Here is a 19,442-nt window from a genome sequence, read left to right on the forward strand (position 1 = left end):
ACTGAACATTAAATGGCATTCAACCAATATTTGAGAACTCCCGAAATTTGAGGCACTGTGCTAAGATCTGATGATTTATTTGAAACCTAACGAAAATTTTCTTATTGTTACAAGAGAGAACTTATCCTTTTAGTAGCAGAATAATTTGCATACCAGGACAAAAGAAAATCAAGTTTTGTCTTATGTGGAGAGGGTAGAGCAAATCATACTAAAATTCAACTCTAAAGAGGTCCATTTTCCTGCCTAACACATCTGAGGGCTTTCCACACTCATTATGTTTAAACCTCAAGCTCTTTTGCACAGTGTATTTGGTTCTTCAGAACTTTCTTCCATCCCCTCTTACTCCCACTATACTTATTTACTCCTTACTCACCAGTCACACTAAATCTTTCCTATGTCTCCCATAAAACTATGCTTTTTATGCCTCCAGTCTGCAGATCTGAAAAGCCTTGCTCTCCCTCTAACACCGCTCCATTCATCCTTCAAGAAACTGATCAAATGTTACAGAAACTTCTGGCACCTTCAGGCAGAGGTAACCAGTGCTCTCCAGGGGCTCCCACTGGACACCTATCAATCTCAAGTTGTGGCTACACTTCCATTCAAACCACAAAATCCTCATGTCCTGCTGTCATGTCTTACTTGTCTTTGTTGGTTTTAAATATGGCTCCAAAGGTCCCTCTAGTCAAGGCTATGGTTTTTCCAGTAGTCATGTATGGATATGAGAGTTGGACTGTGAAGAAAGCTGAGCGCCAAAGAATTGATGCTTTTGAAGTATGGTTTTGGAAAAGACTCTTGAGAGTCCCTTAGACTGCAAGGAGATCCAACCAGTCCATCCTAAAGGAGATCAGTCCTGGGTGTTCATTGGAAGGACTGATGTTGAAGCTGAAACTCCCAATACTTTGGCCACCTGATGTGAAGAGCTGACTCATTGGAAAAGACCCTGATGCTGGGAAAGACTGAGGGCAGGAGGAGAACGGGATGAGAGGATGAGATGGTTGGATGGCATCACTGACTCAATGGACATGGGTATGCATGAACTCCTGGAGTTGGTAATGGACAGGGAGGCCTGGTGTGCTGCGGTTCATGGGGTCACAAAAAGTTGGACACAACTGAGTGACTGAACTGAACTGAAAGGTCCATTTACATCCTGAATGGTTACTGCTTTGATGTGTAATCTATCTTTTTTATATTTTCCTCCTGGACTAAGAAATAAAAAGAATGATGAATTGAACCATGTGTATTACCATTACAAAAATAGACAGCTATTGAGAAGTTGCTCTATAACACCCAGAGCTCAACCTGATGCTCTCTGACAACCTAGAGGGGTGGAATGGGGTGGGGGTGGGAGGAGGGTGTAGAGGAAGGGGACATATGTATACTTAGGGCTGATTTATACTGTTGTATGGCAGAAACCAACACAATACTGTAGAGCATAAAAATTGTTTAAATGAGCATTTATTAAGAAAAATTAATAAAAAGAATGATGAAAAATTCAAGTATATAATTAAATACAATCTATTTATCAAACACTAGTTCAGCATTTGATGTATAATGGTAAATAAGTAAATAAGACAGATACTATTCTTGCCCTTACAGGGCCTGCGTTCAATGGGGGAAACCATAGCAAAGAATTTACATGAGCAAATTAATTATAGGTTATGATAAGTGATAAGATGGAAGAAATTAGTGTGGTGGGGAATGGAGAAAGTGGCAGGGAAACAACTTCAGGTAAGAAGTTGAGGGAAGGATTCTCTCAATTAGAGAAAGGTGAACTGAGATGACAGCTGACCGATAAGGAGTTCAGAACCATGTCCATGCATGAACAAGTGTCGTTCAAGTGTCCTGGTGGGAATCTCAGCATGTGTTACAGAAAGCCATGATCACTGGAGTGACTGGCCCTAGATGAAGTTCGACCAATTGACAGGGAATGGAAAGTATAAGGTTTTCAGTTCAGTTCAGTCATTCAGTCGTGTCCGACTCTGCAACCCCATGGACCACAGCACACCAGGCCTCCCTGTCCATCACCAACTCCAGGAGTTTACCCAAACTCATATCCATTGAGTCAGTGACACCATCCAAACATCTCATTCTTTGTCATCCCCTTCTCCTCCTGCCTTCAATCTTTCCCAGCAACAGGGTCTTTTCCAATAAGTTAGCTCTTCACATCAGATAGCCAAAGTATTGGAGTTTCAGCTTCAATATCAGTCCTTCCAATGAACACTCAGGACTGATCTCCTTCAGAATGGACTGGTTGGATATCCTTGCAGTCCAAAGGACTCTCAAGAGTCTTCTCCAACACCACAGTTCAAAAGCATCAATTCTTTGGTGCTCAGCTTTCTTTATAGTCCAACTCTCCCATCCATACATGACCACTGGAAAAACCATAGCCTTGACTAGATAGACCTTTGTTGGCAAAGTAATGTCTCTGCTTTTTAATATGCTGTCTAGGTTGGTCATAACTTTTCTTCCAAGGAGTAAGCGTCTTTTAATTTCATGGCTGCAATCACCATCTGCAGTGATTTTGGAGCCCAAAAAAATAAAGTCTGACACTGTTTCCATGGTTACCTCATCTATTTCCCATGAAGTGATGGGACCAGATGCCATGATCTTAGTTTTCTGAATGTTGAGCTTTAAGCCAACATTTCCACTCTCCTCTTTCACTTTCATCAAGAGGCTCTTTAGTTTTTCTTTACTTTCTGCCATAAGAGTGGTGTCATCTGCATATCTGAGGTTATTGATATTTCTCCCAGCAATCTTGATTCCAGCTTGTGCTTCATCCAGTCCAGCATTTCTCATGATGTACTCTGCATATAAGTTAAATAAGCAGGGTGACAATATAGAGCCTTGATGTACTCCTTTTCCTATTTGGGACCAGTCTTGGTGTTCCATGTCTAGTTCTAACTGTTGCTTCCTGACCTGCATACAGGAAGCAAGAGGCAGGTCATGTAGTCTGGTATTCCCATCTGTTGAAGAATTTTCCACAGTTTGTGGTGATCCATGCAGTCAAAGGCTTTGGTATAGCCAATAAAGCAGAAATAGATGTTTTTCTGGAACTTTCTTGCTTTTTCGATGATCCAGAGGAAGTTGACAATTTGATCTCTGGTTCCTCTGCCTTTTCTTAAACCAGCTTGAACATCTGGAAGTTCACGGTTCATGTATTGTTAAAGCCTGGCTTGGAGAATTTTGAGCATTACTTTACTAGCGTATGAGATGAGTGCAATAAGGTTTTACCTACTGATGAAAAAAAGTGTCACTTTATTATCAATGTGGTGGAACCCAGTGGACAGCTTCAAGCCAAAAATGTCATGGTTGGGTTGGTGCAGTATTAGCATTTGTGCTGTAAGCCATGACTCAAAAAAAGCATTTTTTTTAAAAAATTCTGGATATCTAACTTATACAATGTACCTAGAATAGAATAGTCAAGTTCAGAAAGTCAGAAATATACTGGAGGATGCCAGGGATCTGGCATGAGAGGATGGTGGGGAGGGGGAATGGGGACTTAATGTTTAATGGGGAGAGAGCTTCAGTTTAGGAAAAATTGAGGAGGAGGAGGATGTGAGAGTTGTACAGTAATGTCAGTGTACTTAGTGCCAATGAAATGAATACTTAAATATGGTTAAAACAGTATATTTTATAGTATGTGACTTTTACCACAATAATAATTTTTAAAAAAAAAAACATTAAAAAAAAAAATTCTGGGAATCTGTCTGGACAAGACTTCCTCACTGGTTTACTGGTCGCTTCATTCTCCTATCCACGAGAGGGCTCCAAAGATCATAAAAGTATCTGGCTGGGTTAGTCTCTCAAGTAACTGCTTAATGGCAGTCTCCTTAAACAGCTTTAAGATAGGAATAAGGACAAGAGAATATGACTGAATGAGTAAAGAAAAGGTTAAATCACAATCAGCTCTTTGAAACAGGTCTGCATTTGAAACAAGAATAAGGATCAATATTTTTTCTATAAAACCCAGGGTATGCCAAGCCTTTACATGGCTAAATACATTAGGACCGATGAGTAGTTTTAAGAAAAAGTTACTGTTCCGACAAAAGAAAATATTTAGAAACCATGTGTGCTCCGTCGTGTCCAACTCTTTGCAACCACATGGATTGTAGCACCCTAGGCTCCTCTCTCCATGAAATTTTCCAGGCACGAATACTGGAGTGGGCTGCCATTTCTGCTCCAGGGGACCTTCCCTACCACTGCATCACACAGGAAGCCAAAAGATATCCGAACCGTACTGGGGCTGAATCTGGCAGCCTGCTAATGAAAACGACAGCCGTAAGGTGGCCGGTTTCTGTGCTTACTGTGTTCCTTGTGCTTCGACGCTCAGTCATGTCCAACTCTTTCCAACCCATGGACTGTAGCCTGCCAGGTTCCCCTGTCCATGAGATTCCCCAGGCAAGAATACTCTGCTGCTTTATATATATTATTTCATTTAATCCTCCATCAATCAGAGCTGATAAGAATGAGCTTTACGCCCTTTACTAAAATTGGAAACTCCAAAGCTCAGTATACTAACCGTCACCAAAAGCAGCTTCCAGAGACTTCCGTTCTAGTCTCAGCCCACTTTGTTGCAACGCCAGTTTTCTCAGTGATAAAATGGATATTGTTATCTCCTAGTGGAGAGAGGCTGATAATAATATAGGTCCAATAAGTTTGTACTGCCCCTCTAATGCCATGAAGACAAAAGTATTTTGGAAACTACCAGATGTTATATAAAAACAATGTATTTTCAGTCAGGTGTCTGATTTGTGCCTTAAAAATAACATGCCCTCCTCCAAAATAAATTCTTAAAAAAATTTTTTTTTTCTAAATTGGATTGTCCTGTTTTGGAAATTGACCAAAATTCCCCTTTAAATCTTCAGCTACATCATATGATCCTCTCTCAAACAAGTTTTCATAAGGAGCTAGCAATATAAAGTAAATTTCTACAGAGTTCTCCCACCAACTCAGTTTGGCCTTTAGGAAGTTCCTTCCTCAGGACCTCCACTGTCAAAGGAGAGAGTAGGCCAGTTGAAGTTCAAGGTTATGTCAAGTTTTACATTCCTAGGATAGAGTGTACCCATGAGTGGTGTTGGAGAAGACTTTTGAGGGTCCCTTGGACTGCAAGGAGATCCAACCAGTCCATCCTAAAGGAGATCAGTCCTGCATACTCATTGGAAGGACTGATGCCGAAGCTGAAACACCAATACTTTGGCCACCTGATGTGAAGAACTTACTCACTGGGAAAGACCTGATGCTGGGAAAGATTGAGGGCAGGAGGAGAAGGGGACGACAGAGAATGAGATGGTTGGATGGCATCACTGACTCACTGAACATGAGTTTGAGTAAGCTCTGGGAGCTGGTGATGGACAGGGAAGCCTGGCATGCTGCAGTCCATGGGATCGCAAAGAGTTGAACATGACTGAGCGACTGAACTGAACTAAACTGAACCTTGAGGTGGTTCCAGGGCTCTGTGCAACTTTATATCTAGATAAATTTTAAAAAGTAGAGTCTGAAAAAAACACATCAGCCACAGACGCATTTTGTTGGACCAACATAGTTTTTAAACATTTTAAAAATATGCCAGTGTTTATACATGATGGGACATTTCATGCAGAAGTTCTCATTTCTAGCTTCTCTTTTAAAATCTGAATATTTGGCAACACAGAGCTGGCATTTTCACATTGCAGGGGAACGCTGGACTTGAATATAAACTGTTTCCAACCCACTCCTAGACTAGTCCTACACCCTCTGGTCTCCCTGCCTCACCACTGACCACCTTCTCACACCCTGGTCATTTCAGTAAGAAACTTATGTGCCAGGAGTTATCTATTTTATATACAGTGAAACAACTATGAAAAGTGCAAGTGTAAGTTACTCAGTCCTGTCTGACTCTTCAGGACCCCATGGACTGTAGCCCACCAGTCTCTTCTGTCCATGGGATTCTCCAGGCAAGAATACTGGAGTGGGTAGCCATACCCTTCTCCGGGGGATCTTCAAAATCTAAAAAAAGAAAAGAAACCTATGTGTCAATTCTCCAATGGCTTAAGTGTGTGTGACTCCTGAGTCAGAGGGAAAACGGTAAGAAGTTATTTCAAGCGTGTTGATTATTACAGAGGGGAAGTAGAGGGAACTGCCATGGAAGAGAACAAAGAAACTTCGAGTGGCACTGGGGTTAAACACGGGGGCTAGGGGAGCCAAGAGATCCGGGTCTAGAACAGGTTCTCTCCGTTAATTCTGTTACACTGGGCAAGCATTTTCCTTCTCTGTGTCTCAATTTCCCCAGCTGTGAAACGGGGAAATCGGTGAAAAAGGAATCGTTAAATGATCCTGCAGGTCAGGATCTATAAAATTCTCAACCTTCTCTTGGATCTTCGTAACATCCCTTAGGAAGTCTAAGAATCTGCCATTCCCACATCCACTTTCCTCCCAGGCACCGCCTGGGCTTCTTGCGGGGGGAAGTGGGTCACTTCAGGGGAACCGGGTCTCGGTCCGGGAAGTCGGGGCGTGCTCTGCCTGCCGGCGGCTCCAGATCGTGCCAAGTCGCCGCGGGACCCCGCCGCCAGCTCCCCACCGCGCCGTCCTCCGTCCTCGCCTTCCCCCGGCGCAGCTCGGAGCCCAGGAGACGGCCTGACCGCTTCTGCGGAGCAGGGCGCCTGGGACCGCCCGCCCGCCGTCTGGCCTCCGCCCTGGAGCCACCCCTCCCAGAGGAGCTGCGCGCTCGGCTGGCGCTTGGACCCCTCGGCAGCCCAGCCGCAGGTGCCCGCCCGCCTCCGCCCAGCCCAGCGCTCACACCGGCTGCCGGGGCACCCAGGCTGGTAGGTTCCATTCCCCGCTCACTCCTCTTGCTCGGAGTTGCTCTTTTAGCCCCTGTTCCCCGGGTGGAAGCACCAGTCTGACCTTCTCCGAAGGCGTGAAGGGATAACGGAGCTAGGTGAGTGATGCTCTAGATCTTTTCCTTTTTAAATAAACCTGCATACTAAGAGCACTGGTGGGAAACTGGGAAGTTGAAAGAGAAAGAAGACAAAGCAGGCAGTTGGGATGACCCACTACAAGCTGATAGGGGCCATTCCTAGCTTCTTAGAAATGCGTACCCCACTTTGTCCACCAGCCTCTGGCTCAGGTCAAGACACAGACAGACTTCAATAAATATTTGCTGGGGTAAGTGTGGGAGGTATCAATATTTCTGCTTGTTTCTCTTATCCAGCCTCAAGACAAGCCAACATTGCCTTTGATGGCTGGCTTCATCTGCACCAGAATTCCCCCTGCCGCCCCTCCCCACACACACCTGCCCCAAAGCTGAAGAATTGGAATGGTTTTATACCAAGTGCCATGGAGTCACACAGTGGACTGCTATGCAGCACTTAAAAAGCAGAAATCAGAGCTGTATAATGTATAATCTACATTATACTTGTAGATAGCATAAGTATAATGGTAATGATCAGTAAGATGCAAAATATACCTACTGTCTGATGTCACTTAGGTGACATTTTAAAAGACATGTTGTGTGTGTAAAATCACAGAAAGTAGTCTGCAAAATGTATACAATCACATTCATAATTGCAGCTGTATGGGGGAAGTATGAAAGTGAATGAATTTGGCATGAAGATTGAAGTGGAAAAACTATTTTCCTATAGGTTTTAATATATAAAAACGATAAAGCAAAAGTTGATGAAATATAAACAATAGTTAATTGCAAGTGATGTTAACTTGGATCTTTTTCAGGATATTTTCTTTCTTTCTTGTGTTTCTAAATTTGCCTCTGTTTATGCAGTTTTGTTGTTCAGATGCAAAGAAAATAAGTTATGTCTGTGCATATCTTGTGGGAATAAAACTAGACGGTTCTCTAAGAAGTGACAGCTTTCTTGCATCACAGCATAGGTTCTTCCTGAAGAAGACACCTCTTTACCTAGGGAGCCTGAGCTGCTTGGAGCAGCTCACCTGTTGACCTCCTCCCAAAGTATAGGCCAAAGGTCAAACACTGTCTACAGTTAATAATCTGCTAAGTGGCCAGGTCAAGGGAGAATCTAAAAACTCCTTGATTTCCTTAATAAGACACACTGCTGTTTCTCTTATATTTTCTGTCTAGCATGTTCATTTCCATGGGTGGTGACTGCCCCCTTGATATCTCAAAATGATGCTTATGTAACACTGCAGAGTTAATATCAGGTCAGGAAAGGGTGTGGGGGTTGGTAGGAAAGGCCTATAGCTCTTCTGGGCCTTGTTCGGTGGAATGGAAAAGATGTGTCTCCATTTGCCTGCTAGGAAAAGGTTGATATCTTTCTGGATATTAGGGAAAGTTACCAGTTTGGTTATCTACAAAGGGAGAAAAAAAAGAAAGACGATTCTAGACAGGATTAAACACAATGTGTATGAAACACAATGGATAAGCTACAACCCCATAGGCTAAGTCTTCTGCCCATACCCCAGACAAGAGTGATTCCCTGTTTACATATTTTCTTTCTACACTAAAGAACATCACTGGATCTTTGGTAAACAAAATTGCCTGCACATCAGAACAGAACTCGGAAATATGGCAAATGGTGATCATATCCCTCTTTCTGTTTCTGACCTGACAACTTACAAGGTCAGTGCTTAGTACACTTTGTGCTGTGGGAAGATGGGCTACTTGAGAAAAGCCTGAGGTATGAAGAAAAATCTAAGAGTGGCAGGATTGAGTGTGGTGTGAAAGCTATGTGTACTGAGGTTTTACTCACAAAATGTTAACAATCATAACTCTAAAACTGATGTTCTCTTTAGGACTAAGCCTCTCTGATGTCGTCTGTGGCTCAACCTTTACTATTCCCCGCTTATTCTGGACTTTAAATGCAGTAATGAAACACACAGGGCACTCCATTGCTTCTCCCTAGCCAGCAAGGAAATACTAAGAGTATCCCACCCACTTCTTCCTCATCCTCTTTTCCTCAGGGATTACAAACCCTTTGTAGCCCAGAGATACAGCTGAGTTCTTTCTATCTCTCTCATCTCCATCATCCCCTCTGAGCTTCCTCCAGCCACCAGTTACCTCCTGCTCCTCCCTCCCCTCCCCCATATTATTTAATCTCTTGCTTCCTAATTGCTGACTCTGTCTTTGCTCTCCATTTAATGCTTCTTTTTCAAGTCCAGAAGGCACTTTGCCAGCAGTTGGCTTTCATTATGAAAAGTAGCATTTCCTTAATGAGTCTGCCTTCCAAATGAAGGCTTTACTTACATTTCCTCTAATAGGAAAGGAGCTTTTCTTCTAGATTTGCATAGGGGCTACTCAAATTCCTTTTCAATTAGTCATCCTTAGTCCAGGTTCACTTGGGACACTTTTTTCTATTTTGATTCATTCTGACTCTAACTTGTATTCCTGTCATGTGCAAAAAGTTCAAGAGGAAATCAATAGGTGTCATATTAAAAAATAATACATGATAAGGAAATATTGCACTAATAAAAGTAGCAATAGCTAATATTAATTCTTTGTAAATTAAGTGCCAGGCTTAGTGCTAGTTGCCTCACACAGATTGTCTCATGTTGGAGAAGACTTGAAAGTACCTGGGACTGCAAGGAGATCAAACCAGTCAATCCTAAAGGAAATCAGTTCTGAATATTCATTGAAAGGACTGATGCTGAAGCTGAAGCTCCAATTCTTGGGCCACCTGATGCCGAGAGCCAACTCATTAGAAAAGACCCTGACGCTGGGAAAGATTGAAGGCAAGAAGAGAAGGGAATGACAAAGGATGAGATGGTTGGATGGAATCACCGACTCAATGGATATGAGCTTGAGCATGCTCCTGGAGTTGATGATGGACGGGGACAGGCATGCTGCAGTCCATGGGTCACAAAGAGTCAGACACGACTGAGTGACTGAACTGAACTGATGAGCCATATTTGTCCCATGCATGAGACATGCTCAAGTCATATAGCTGATAGGAACTTTTAAATATTGTTTTATATAAAATCTAGGTTTTTATCCTTTTGTGGGGTAGACCTAAAGATCTGGCCCCCAGGGCCTGTGCTTGCACTTTAGCAACAATCTTTTCGATGGAGGCTGGATTTCGCAGGTCACCAGTGTCCCAGCAGGCAGTAATATCTCCCACCTGGTCCAGCTCACTCATTTGCATTTCTCTCTGAGTCTTGTAGGCATCCGAGCTTGTGATTTCTGCAGAAGGCATTGTTTCTCCCACATGAGAGATGGGCAATTTAAAAGCCATTATCAGGGTCAGTTTTCCATACCACTTTCCAGGAAAGTAAAGTTTTTTTTTTATAATTATGTAAAAAATGATCAAAGCTGTAAATATACACTTTTCAGGGCTTTTTAGCTCTTGTGTATTATCCGAGCTTCCTAGCTGCCAACAATTATTGAGCACTTGTATTGTGAAAATAAATTAGGTATTATCTCATGAAATCACATTTAATTTGTCTTTGAGGTAAGGACTGTTATGATCTTCAAGTTCAGGGAAGAAAAGAAATATGTTCCATGAAATCCTGCAACTTGCTGGCATGGTCAAGCCCAAACTCAGAACTTGTGCCTTTGATATTGTAGTAACTTCCAGGGTCAGAGGAAAGAGGGGATGTCTTTTTACGCCTGAAAACTAACTTGATCACCCATCAAAAAATGTTTAAAATTAACCTATTTTCTCAAAGATACAGAAAATCATAATACAATATTTATTTTATTTTATATGTGTTACATAGAGCACTGCTGGGAATCCCTGGTGCCCAGTGGTTAAGACTCAGCACTTTCACTACAGGGGCCCAGGTTCAATCCCTGGTGGAGGAATTAAGACACTGCAAGCCACACAGCATGGCCAAAAGTAATTTTTTTTTTAAAAAAGCATTGCTGACCTCATTTTAAACTTGTCTTCACATTTAGAAAAATATTTTGCTTTCCTCCCTCTTTATAAGTCCAGGTCCACTTCTGATGAGGCCATGTATCGGGTTCTCCCAGATGTTAAGATGTTCTCTGTTATTTCTGAAATTATCATTTTCAAGAATGAAACATTTTACCGCAGTGGTTCAGATTAGCTTAATTTCAGCTAGTCTGTAATCAGGTACACCTGAGTATACCATATCATAAGAATTCCTTTTCTTTTTATCTCCCAGATACCTAGCTGAGGTTTCCAGACCCCTTTTGAGTGAAGATGAATGTTTCTGCTCGAATAATGTAAGTGGAAGATCCAGGTCTGGGTAGACTCGACTATGGGAGCCAACACTTCAAGCAAACAACCAGTGTTTGATGAAAATGATGATGGTGAGAAATGTTCAATAATTGTATATAAATATAGAACTTGCAGAATTCAGATATAAGCTCCTAACTTCATAAGTAAATTGTCATGTACTGGATTGGCCACAAAGTTTCTTCAGGGTTTTCCATAGCATCTTAGGAAAAAACCAGAGCGAACTTTGCCAACCTAAAAGACCTTTAAAAAAGGTAGAAATGCAAGGATAAGCCTAAGCATAACCTTGCATGCTAAGAGCTGGATTTTACCTTCCACTTTCCATGGGACCTTGGATAGCTTTCTTAATCATGACTTTACCAATACCCCTTGTCCAAAGGGAGCTGTGAGTGGGCACCTGGTTTCAATAGAAGACCTTGAAACTAAATGATTTAATTCTCTGTGCTGCTCCCCTGACAGATGAAGTTACCCCTACTGGTAGCTGTTACAGAAAATTTCTTATATTATCAAATTGCACGTGAATGATAACACTCATAATATTGTAGAGTGAAGTGAGGGAAGTTGGTGCCTTCTGAGCTTCCAACTTACATATTCCTAGGGGTCCTTGCCAATTTCCACAATGCTAGGTCGTAGGAAAAAGAATCAGTTTCATTGTATAAAAGTGAAACTTTACAGCAGCCTTATAGGCATATGCTGTTAGGTTGTCTGGGGAAAAGGTGGCCCTGGACTCCAGGTAGTAAGTTGCCCAGGTGCCCCAGAGGCAGCCCCCAGAATCATTTCCAGGGAGTTCTGTTAATTGGACCAAAAGGAAAAGAACAATGAATGGAAATTCAGAAGATTTGAGCCCTCAGCTACCTGTGTGGCTCAGGAAGTTTACCTTCAACTTCCTCATCAATCAAGTGAGAGGAGAGGGTAGTAAACTTGAAGTTCTTTTTCAACTCCAGAAGTTTATCATTTTGAGATCCTAAAGACACTTTGCAAAAATGGTGAAACAGCATCTGAATCATTAAGGAAAGTTTGCTAAAACAGAAACTTACAAGTAACAGTGACTTAAAGAAGACGGTTGTGTTTTTATTTCTCATGTTAGCAATCTAGGCATAAGTAATCCAGGTGAGATGTAACTCTGAGGGGTTAGGGACTCTGGCTCTGACAAGCTGGCTTCTTTCTAGCCCTTTGTAGCCCAAGCATTACTGCCACCCTCATGCCTCAGGGTGGCTCAGCACCGCATCGCATCCCAGCCATGGGAAGGGGGAGAGTGGGGAGACCAAGCCCACTCCTTCTAAGGATGTGATCTGCCTGTTGCTTGTCACTTACACTCGCACATACATACCTAGTTATAAGGGAGACTGAGAAGTTTAGTTAGTTATCTGCATGGCCATGAACCTTCTGAAAATAAGGAGTTCTGTTTTGTTATACAAGAAGGGGACAGTTAGGTATCTGCCATGGCTGGGGAACAAACAAAAGTCTGCTCTTATCTAAGTTTTTGAGTTTTTGTTTGGACTCTTTAAAAAAAAAACAAATATCTGGCTGATCAAGATGCTTTGTTGTCAGCTGTTCACTATTAATTCAGAGATGTGTCATGACTACCTATACAAAATACTGCGGAGGAACCTTGGAATTATATGGTTTGAAAATGGTCTAAAGAAAATTTTCCACTCATATCTGTAGCCTTGCTTTGCTCTTTCAAGCTGTAAATTCAAAGATCTAGAGGGTGTTACTTGATTTTTTCCATGTCTAAAATAGGAAGACAAAAAGACTTGGGTTTCATGTGTTTGGTTCACTGTGGTCCCTACAGATTCATAGCTAAGGTTGTACATGATGCTGGTCCTCAGAGGAGGAAAGAGAGGCCAACTTCATGCTTGTTACTTGTTAGGGGTATGTGTCATTTTAAGGTACTAGGGTAGCATGATAATGAGAAAATAGAGAGGTCTAAATCTTCTTTAATCCAGCCAACCCATGATTTCATGGAGTGCCCAAGAAAGTTACTTCCCCCAATGAATTGTGGCAAATGAGAAACCAGGTATCGCTTTAAAAGTAACTTTAAGGGGCTCTGGGAAAACTAGGTTGGAGTGAAATTAGGCAGAAGGAGCAAGCAGCTCTTTCTTAACACCCCCTGTGGTGGTGTTGTTCAGCCGTGTCTAAATCTTTGCAACCCCATGACCTGCAACATACCAGGCTTCCCTGTCCTTCACTGTCTCCTGGAGTTTGCTCAAACTCATGTCCATTGAGTCAGCAATGCCATTCAACCATCTCATCCTCTGCCATCCCCTTCTCTTCCTGCCTTAATTCCCAGCATCAAGGTATTTTCCAATGAGTTGGCTCTTGGCGTCAGGTGGCCAAAGTATTGGAGGTTCAACTTCAGCATCAGTCCTTCCAATGAACATTCAATGTTGATTTCCTTTAGGATTGACTGGTTTGATCTCCTTGCAGTCCAAAGGACTATTAAGAGTTTTCTCCAGCAGCACACTATTGTTCTTCAGCCTTATTTATGACCCAACTCTCACATCCACACATGACTACTGGAAAAACCGTAGCTCTGACTATATGGACCTTTGTCAGCAAAGTGATGTCTTTGTCTTTTCATATGCAGTAGGTTTATCATAGCTTTCCTTTCAATGCACCCTAGGTCACCATTTTTTGTTGTCCTGGCCCCCAGCAGATGAGCCTACAGTAGCATCCTTAGAGAGAAGAGCTGAGCGTAACAGAATGTCTGCGCTTCCCAGGGCAAGACTCTGAGTCCGTTTACATGCTGAGTTGTAAAGCACAAGTAGAAAGACAAATGCATCTACCATGAGCCCATCCCTCTGCCGGATGTGAGGAGCAGAGCAGGGCACAAGATGCCCCTTCCCTGCCTTTGTGGGGCTCTTGTTCTAACGGTGGGAGGCAAACAAGAAACTAGTTAATGAATACACAAACCGGATAACTTCAGACGGTGTTCAAGTGCCACCAAGGGAAGGATCTGAGGACCTTACGGAGAGTGACAGGGTGATGGTGAGGAGACTTCAGATAGCGTGTGGCCAGAGCCGGCCTTTCTGAGGAAGTAGCACCTGAGGTGGAGCCTGAAAAACGTGAGGAAGCCACTCGCATAGTAACAGACTCGTTCAAGCACAGGAAAAAGCCCAAATAATGGCAAATTTCTGATGAGAATGAGTTTGTATATTATGAAAAGGGATCATATTTAATTGCCAAAGTAATTAATTTCTTACAAGATCATTGAGTTTTGGGGAGGAAAATTATGACATTCTGGTTATTTCTTAAATGAGTAAATCCTATAACGTAGATTTGGCTCCTTTCACAGCTCTGGACTAAGCACAAGGAAAATTTTTATTTGATTGCTATGAGGCTTCTAACCAAGAAACAATGACAAAAAGCACTGACTGATCCAAGAACATTAATGCCTATATCATATTTGATCTCTGTATTTTATATAAATAATCAAATGGAGCCAGAATCTAGGGCACTTAAATGAACCAATTTAATTATTTTAAAATATTGCTGAAAAAAAAAACCCAAGATGTGATGGAAAAGTGTTTACTATTCCCATTATACATTTGAGAAGAAAATTTGCACCCTTTTTCCCAAGTAATATTTCAAGATTTCTTTCTCATGAAAAAAATGTTTTGGTAATTAAGAAATAAGATGTTAGTGGATGTCCTTTGAGATAAGCTATTCTTGCTGGAATTCATCCTGACACTTTCTGTTTCATACTGGTCCATCTGATACTGATCTTGAGAGAATCATTCTGTTAGTTACTTATGTTGATCTTTATTTAGCGAAAACAAAGTATAAGCTTTATAGCTGTTGAGGAAGAGCAGAAGGCTTGCCTAGTTACTGTTAAGTCATTTCTTACTAAGTATATCACACATGATACTACTATTTTGTGGTTTAGGGTAAATCTAAGTTCTGATTATTTTATGTGTGTGTGTGTGTGTGTGTGTGTATCTGTGTGTGTGTGGTATAATATATGTGGGCTTCCCTGGTGGCTCAGATGGTAAAGAATCTGCCTGCAGTGCAGGAGACCTGGACTTGATCCCTGGGTCAGGAAGATATCCTGGAGAAGGAATGGCTATCCACTCCATTGCCCACCCATTCTCTTGTCTGGAGAATCCCATGGACAGCGGAGCCTGGCAGGCTACAGTCCATGGGGTCACAAAGAGTTGGAGATGACTGAGTGACTAACACTCTAATATATATAATAAAATGTACCATTTTCCCCACTTTTAAGTGTACAGTTCAGTGGCATTGAGGGGGTACATCTGGGGGCAGCCATCGCCACCATCTATCTCTGGACCCCATGGACTGTAGCCAACCAAGCTCCTCTGTCCACAGGATTTCCCGGGCAAGAATACTGGAGTGGGTTGCCATTCCCTCCTCCAGGGGATCTTCCCAACCCAGGGATCAAACCTGCATCTCCCTAGGCCCCTGTACTGCAGGCAGATTCTTTATTGCTGAGCCACCTGGAAAGCCCCTGGAAATTTTTAATCTTCCTGAACTGAAGTTTTGTAGCCATTAAACATTAATTCTCCATTCCCTCATCCCCTTAGCCCCTGGCAACCACCATTCTACTTTATGTCTCTATGATTTTAACTGTTCTGTGTGTGTATATTAGTCACTCAGTCGTGTCTGACTCTGTGTGACCCCATGGACTATAGCCTGCCAATCTCCTCTTGTCCACAGGATTCTCCAGGCAAAAATACTGGAGTGGATTGGCATTTCCTTCTCCAGGGGATCTTCCTGATTCAGGGATGGAACCTGGGTCTCCTACATTCGCAGGTGGATTCTTTACCAAGTGAGCCACCAGGGAAGCCCTTTAACTATTCTAGATACCTTATAAAGTAGAATCAGGTATTATTTGTCCTTTTGTGTCTGGTTTATTTCAGTTGTCAAGGTTCATCCATACTGTAGCATGTTTCAGAATTTTATTCCTTTTTAAGGCTGAAAAACTGTCTACACTCTATGCAGATAACACATTTTGAATTCAGTCTTTCACTCATCAATTAACACTGGGTTATTTCTACCTTTTGACTACTACAAATAATGCTGCTGTGAACACGGGTGTACAAGTATCTGTTCAAGCCTGTTTTCAACTGGTACATCCTTTAGAAGTAGAATTCCTGGATCACATGATAATTCTTCAAGTTTTTGAGGAACCACTCACCACACTGTCTTCTACCTATGTTTTACATTTTAGTAGTGGGAGACCACTTGACATAAAAGACCAGGGCCCTGGTAGTGAAAACCCATACACAGATGCAAATCTCAGCTGTGCCACAAACTAGCAATCTGTGTATTTCTACGTGAAAAATCAAAGGTGATATAGCCTGATCAACCATCAAGCACCAGAGTCAATCTGACTAATTATAAACATTCTAAAAAGGATTGGAAATACCATAAAAAAAGGTCCCCCAATTTAAATAATTACTAGTGAATTAATTTGGAAAAGATCCTTCTGTTGTACAAGTTATTAAATCTCTGTAAGCTCAGTTTCTTCATATAGAAAATGCAAGTAAATTGGACATATACTTCATTGGGTCATTGTGAGGGTAGGCTAAACTAATGTAGGTAAAATACTCAGCAAGGTACCTCATATAAAGCAACCACCCACTTAACATTATTTACCAGGATCAGAGTCTCTGAGCATGAATTCTTTTAAGTATTTCTGCTTTGGAAAGACACAGCATTGATGACATGCAACTGTGTAGATGCCATAGTTACTATGACTTATTCACAATTCTGTCAACAGAGTTGGATTGCCAGATGGCAGAGCTTATGAATTCTGTGCAAACCTATGTAAGTCCTCTGAAAAGAAGCCAAATTATTAACTTCACAAAAACATAATCTCATCTGGTTTTTCTTTGATCTCCTCTGGGGTGATTATATTTTCATTTAAGGCAAAATCATGAACTCATTGGGTTGAAAAATCAATAAATTAACATTTCCTGATTTAAGTCCAAAGCAGATTGTTTAAGTAATCCCATTGGACCAGACATTGTGACAGTTTTCCCCCAAAACCAACTACCATGTGGATACTATGAGAAATAAGGAATAATACAGAAAAACTTTCTAGGTTTCCTAAAAGAAAAGAAATACGGGTAGTATTTGTTATTAATGTTTATAATGTGTTATATCTGCTTTATTTCCTCTTTTTTTGTGGCTTGTTTTATTAAAATATTAGCATTTTCAAAGTCCAGTTTTTGAGGTTTTCAGGCTGACTTAGGGAAAGAAATTCTTTAATGCAGGAGAAAGTGGACTTGGTTATAATTCAGGGTCTGGGCAACAGAAAAGGATCTTGTAATCACTGCAAGTTGTATGTGTTTCCAAGCACATACAAATCATGTAGAGGTGATGGAGTTGGTTTAGTTAAACCAAGAGGTAACTCTCTTCTGGAGGACCATAGCTGAGAAGAGTTGGCCTTACATTAAAAAGGCTCTGCAAAGAGTACATCGATGCTGAGTTTGCAGAGAGAGCTCAATTATTGCATTGTTCTTTGGTCTTGCTGCAAACTCAGTGTTCCGCTTTCATTTGGCATCACTTGTCTCCCAGGATGTGTGCGACTGCTTCCAGTTTTCCTACATCTTCTCTGGGGACAGAGGCAATGGGTCCTTCAAAATGTTGGGCCAAAAAAATTGGCCACAGATTTGCAGTCCAAAAGAAATGGGAGGTTACTGAATTGATTCCAGCCCTGAAGGACTTTCAGAATCTTCCTGGTTATTTTAATGTCCCAGTGGGGTAAGCAAATGTATTTCAGACTTCCCCCTCTCAAACTTGAGTAATGTTGTCTGGTACTATTTAGTATTTTGTGTTAAAATGGTTAGGAAAGTAAAATGAACATTTCCCTAGTGAGAACTGGCTCCTTAAAACCATTACCTTGGACAGTCTAACATTTAGTTAAAGGATTTGTCATAAATAATCTCAGATCCACTAGCTTATGGCAACAAACACTTTTAATTTGGGAGGGCTTTATTTCCCCCATCCTATGGTATCAGAAGAGTCAGGGAGCAACAGGCCAGACAGAGCCAAGAAAAGAGACACCAAGGACAGAGGTGGTGATTCCAGTCTGCATGTTTCCTGTGCAGTGGGTTAGAAAAACATGTTTGGGAGAATCTACGCAAACAAATTTAGGCAACTTACATCCTGTCTTTGGAGATTTACAGTGCTTATTAGCATAACAACATCTCTGAAATGTGCAACAATATTGAAATCTCAGTACTTTGATAATTTTCAAACTTATTTCAAAATTAAATTAGGTTGTGGAAAACCTTTTAATACCTTGTGGCAAATAATTCTCTGTGGATCTCAGTTTGGGAAGCTAAAGGTCATGATCATGAACACTTTCATTAGAAACGTCATTTCTTCCCATCTGTCCCTTTCTTCCTCCCTTCCTTGATTTAATAGCTCGCAGAATCTCCGCAGCTGAAAAGCAATGATGTTCTTCTGTAAAGTTTCCTGCCTAGAAGTTTTTCGGGCAATACAATGCATGTTTATGGAGGTTAATGAGTGAAACACAGGGTAGCTCTGTTTAATGGTGGGATGCTTCCAGTGCAGATGGGAATTAGATTGGGAGATAACTTCTTTTGTGTTTTTAAAGAACATTTTAGTTCAGAGTGTCTTATGCACAAAGTATGTTGAAGCAGTTACTCATTATTAAACAATCATGCTGTACTAACTTTTTACCCAATCCAAAGCTACAGACATCTTTTTTTTCAACTTGAAACTAACCTAGGTTGAAAAATTAAATTGGTTAGCTAGCTTCAATATTCACCAACTACTTCAATGAGACTGGGAGTGAAGGCCTTCAGAGAATCTGACTTTTGCTATATGGCCTTCCCAAGTGGCACTAGTGGTAAAGACCCTGCCTGCCAGTGCAGGAGACATAAGAGACACAAGTTTGATCCCTGGGTTGTGAAGATCCCCTGGAGGAGGAAATGGCAACCCACTCCAGTTTTCTGGCCTGGAGAATCCCATGGACAGAGGTGGGCTACAGTCCATACGGTCGCAAAGAGTCAGACATGACTGAAGCGACTTAGCACACATCATGTGGCCTTAAATTTACTTACAGAGACCCAGGACTTTACCAATCCAGGTTCTATGAACTATACAGGGATTTCAACTATACATTGCTCTGGGGCCGTTTGTGGAAATTTCGTTTGTAAACACACATACACAATGATGGAATTTTATTCCTCTTAAAATAGGACGCAGCACAATTTATATGGTTGAAAGGACTGAAAAAACTATGGTTATAGATTTTGAATTCACTAGACTGGCAGAGGCTTTTTTTTTTTTTTCTCCTGAACT

At 41.5% G+C, this 19,442-nt stretch overlaps 1 protein-coding gene across 1 annotated transcript in view; it reads left to right on the forward strand.

The window, feature by feature from the left end:
* Positions 1-6,818: 6,818 nt before the first annotated feature.
* STK32A (serine/threonine kinase 32A) overlaps positions 6,819-19,442 on the forward strand; it is a 135,785-nt gene continuing 123,161 nt past the window's right edge. The window contains exons 1-2 of the mRNA XM_068979677.1: positions 6,819-6,916; positions 11,071-11,218. Of these exons, the coding sequence (XP_068835778.1) occupies positions 11,167-11,218 (52 nt within the window). The 5' untranslated portion in view covers positions 6,819-6,916; positions 11,071-11,166. The remainder of the gene's footprint in view (positions 6,917-11,070; positions 11,219-19,442) is intronic.

Source organism: Capricornis sumatraensis, chromosome 9 (assembly GCF_032405125.1).
Source record: "Capricornis sumatraensis isolate serow.1 chromosome 9, serow.2, whole genome shotgun sequence".
Taxonomy (NCBI): Eukaryota; Metazoa; Chordata; class Mammalia; order Artiodactyla; family Bovidae; genus Capricornis; species Capricornis sumatraensis.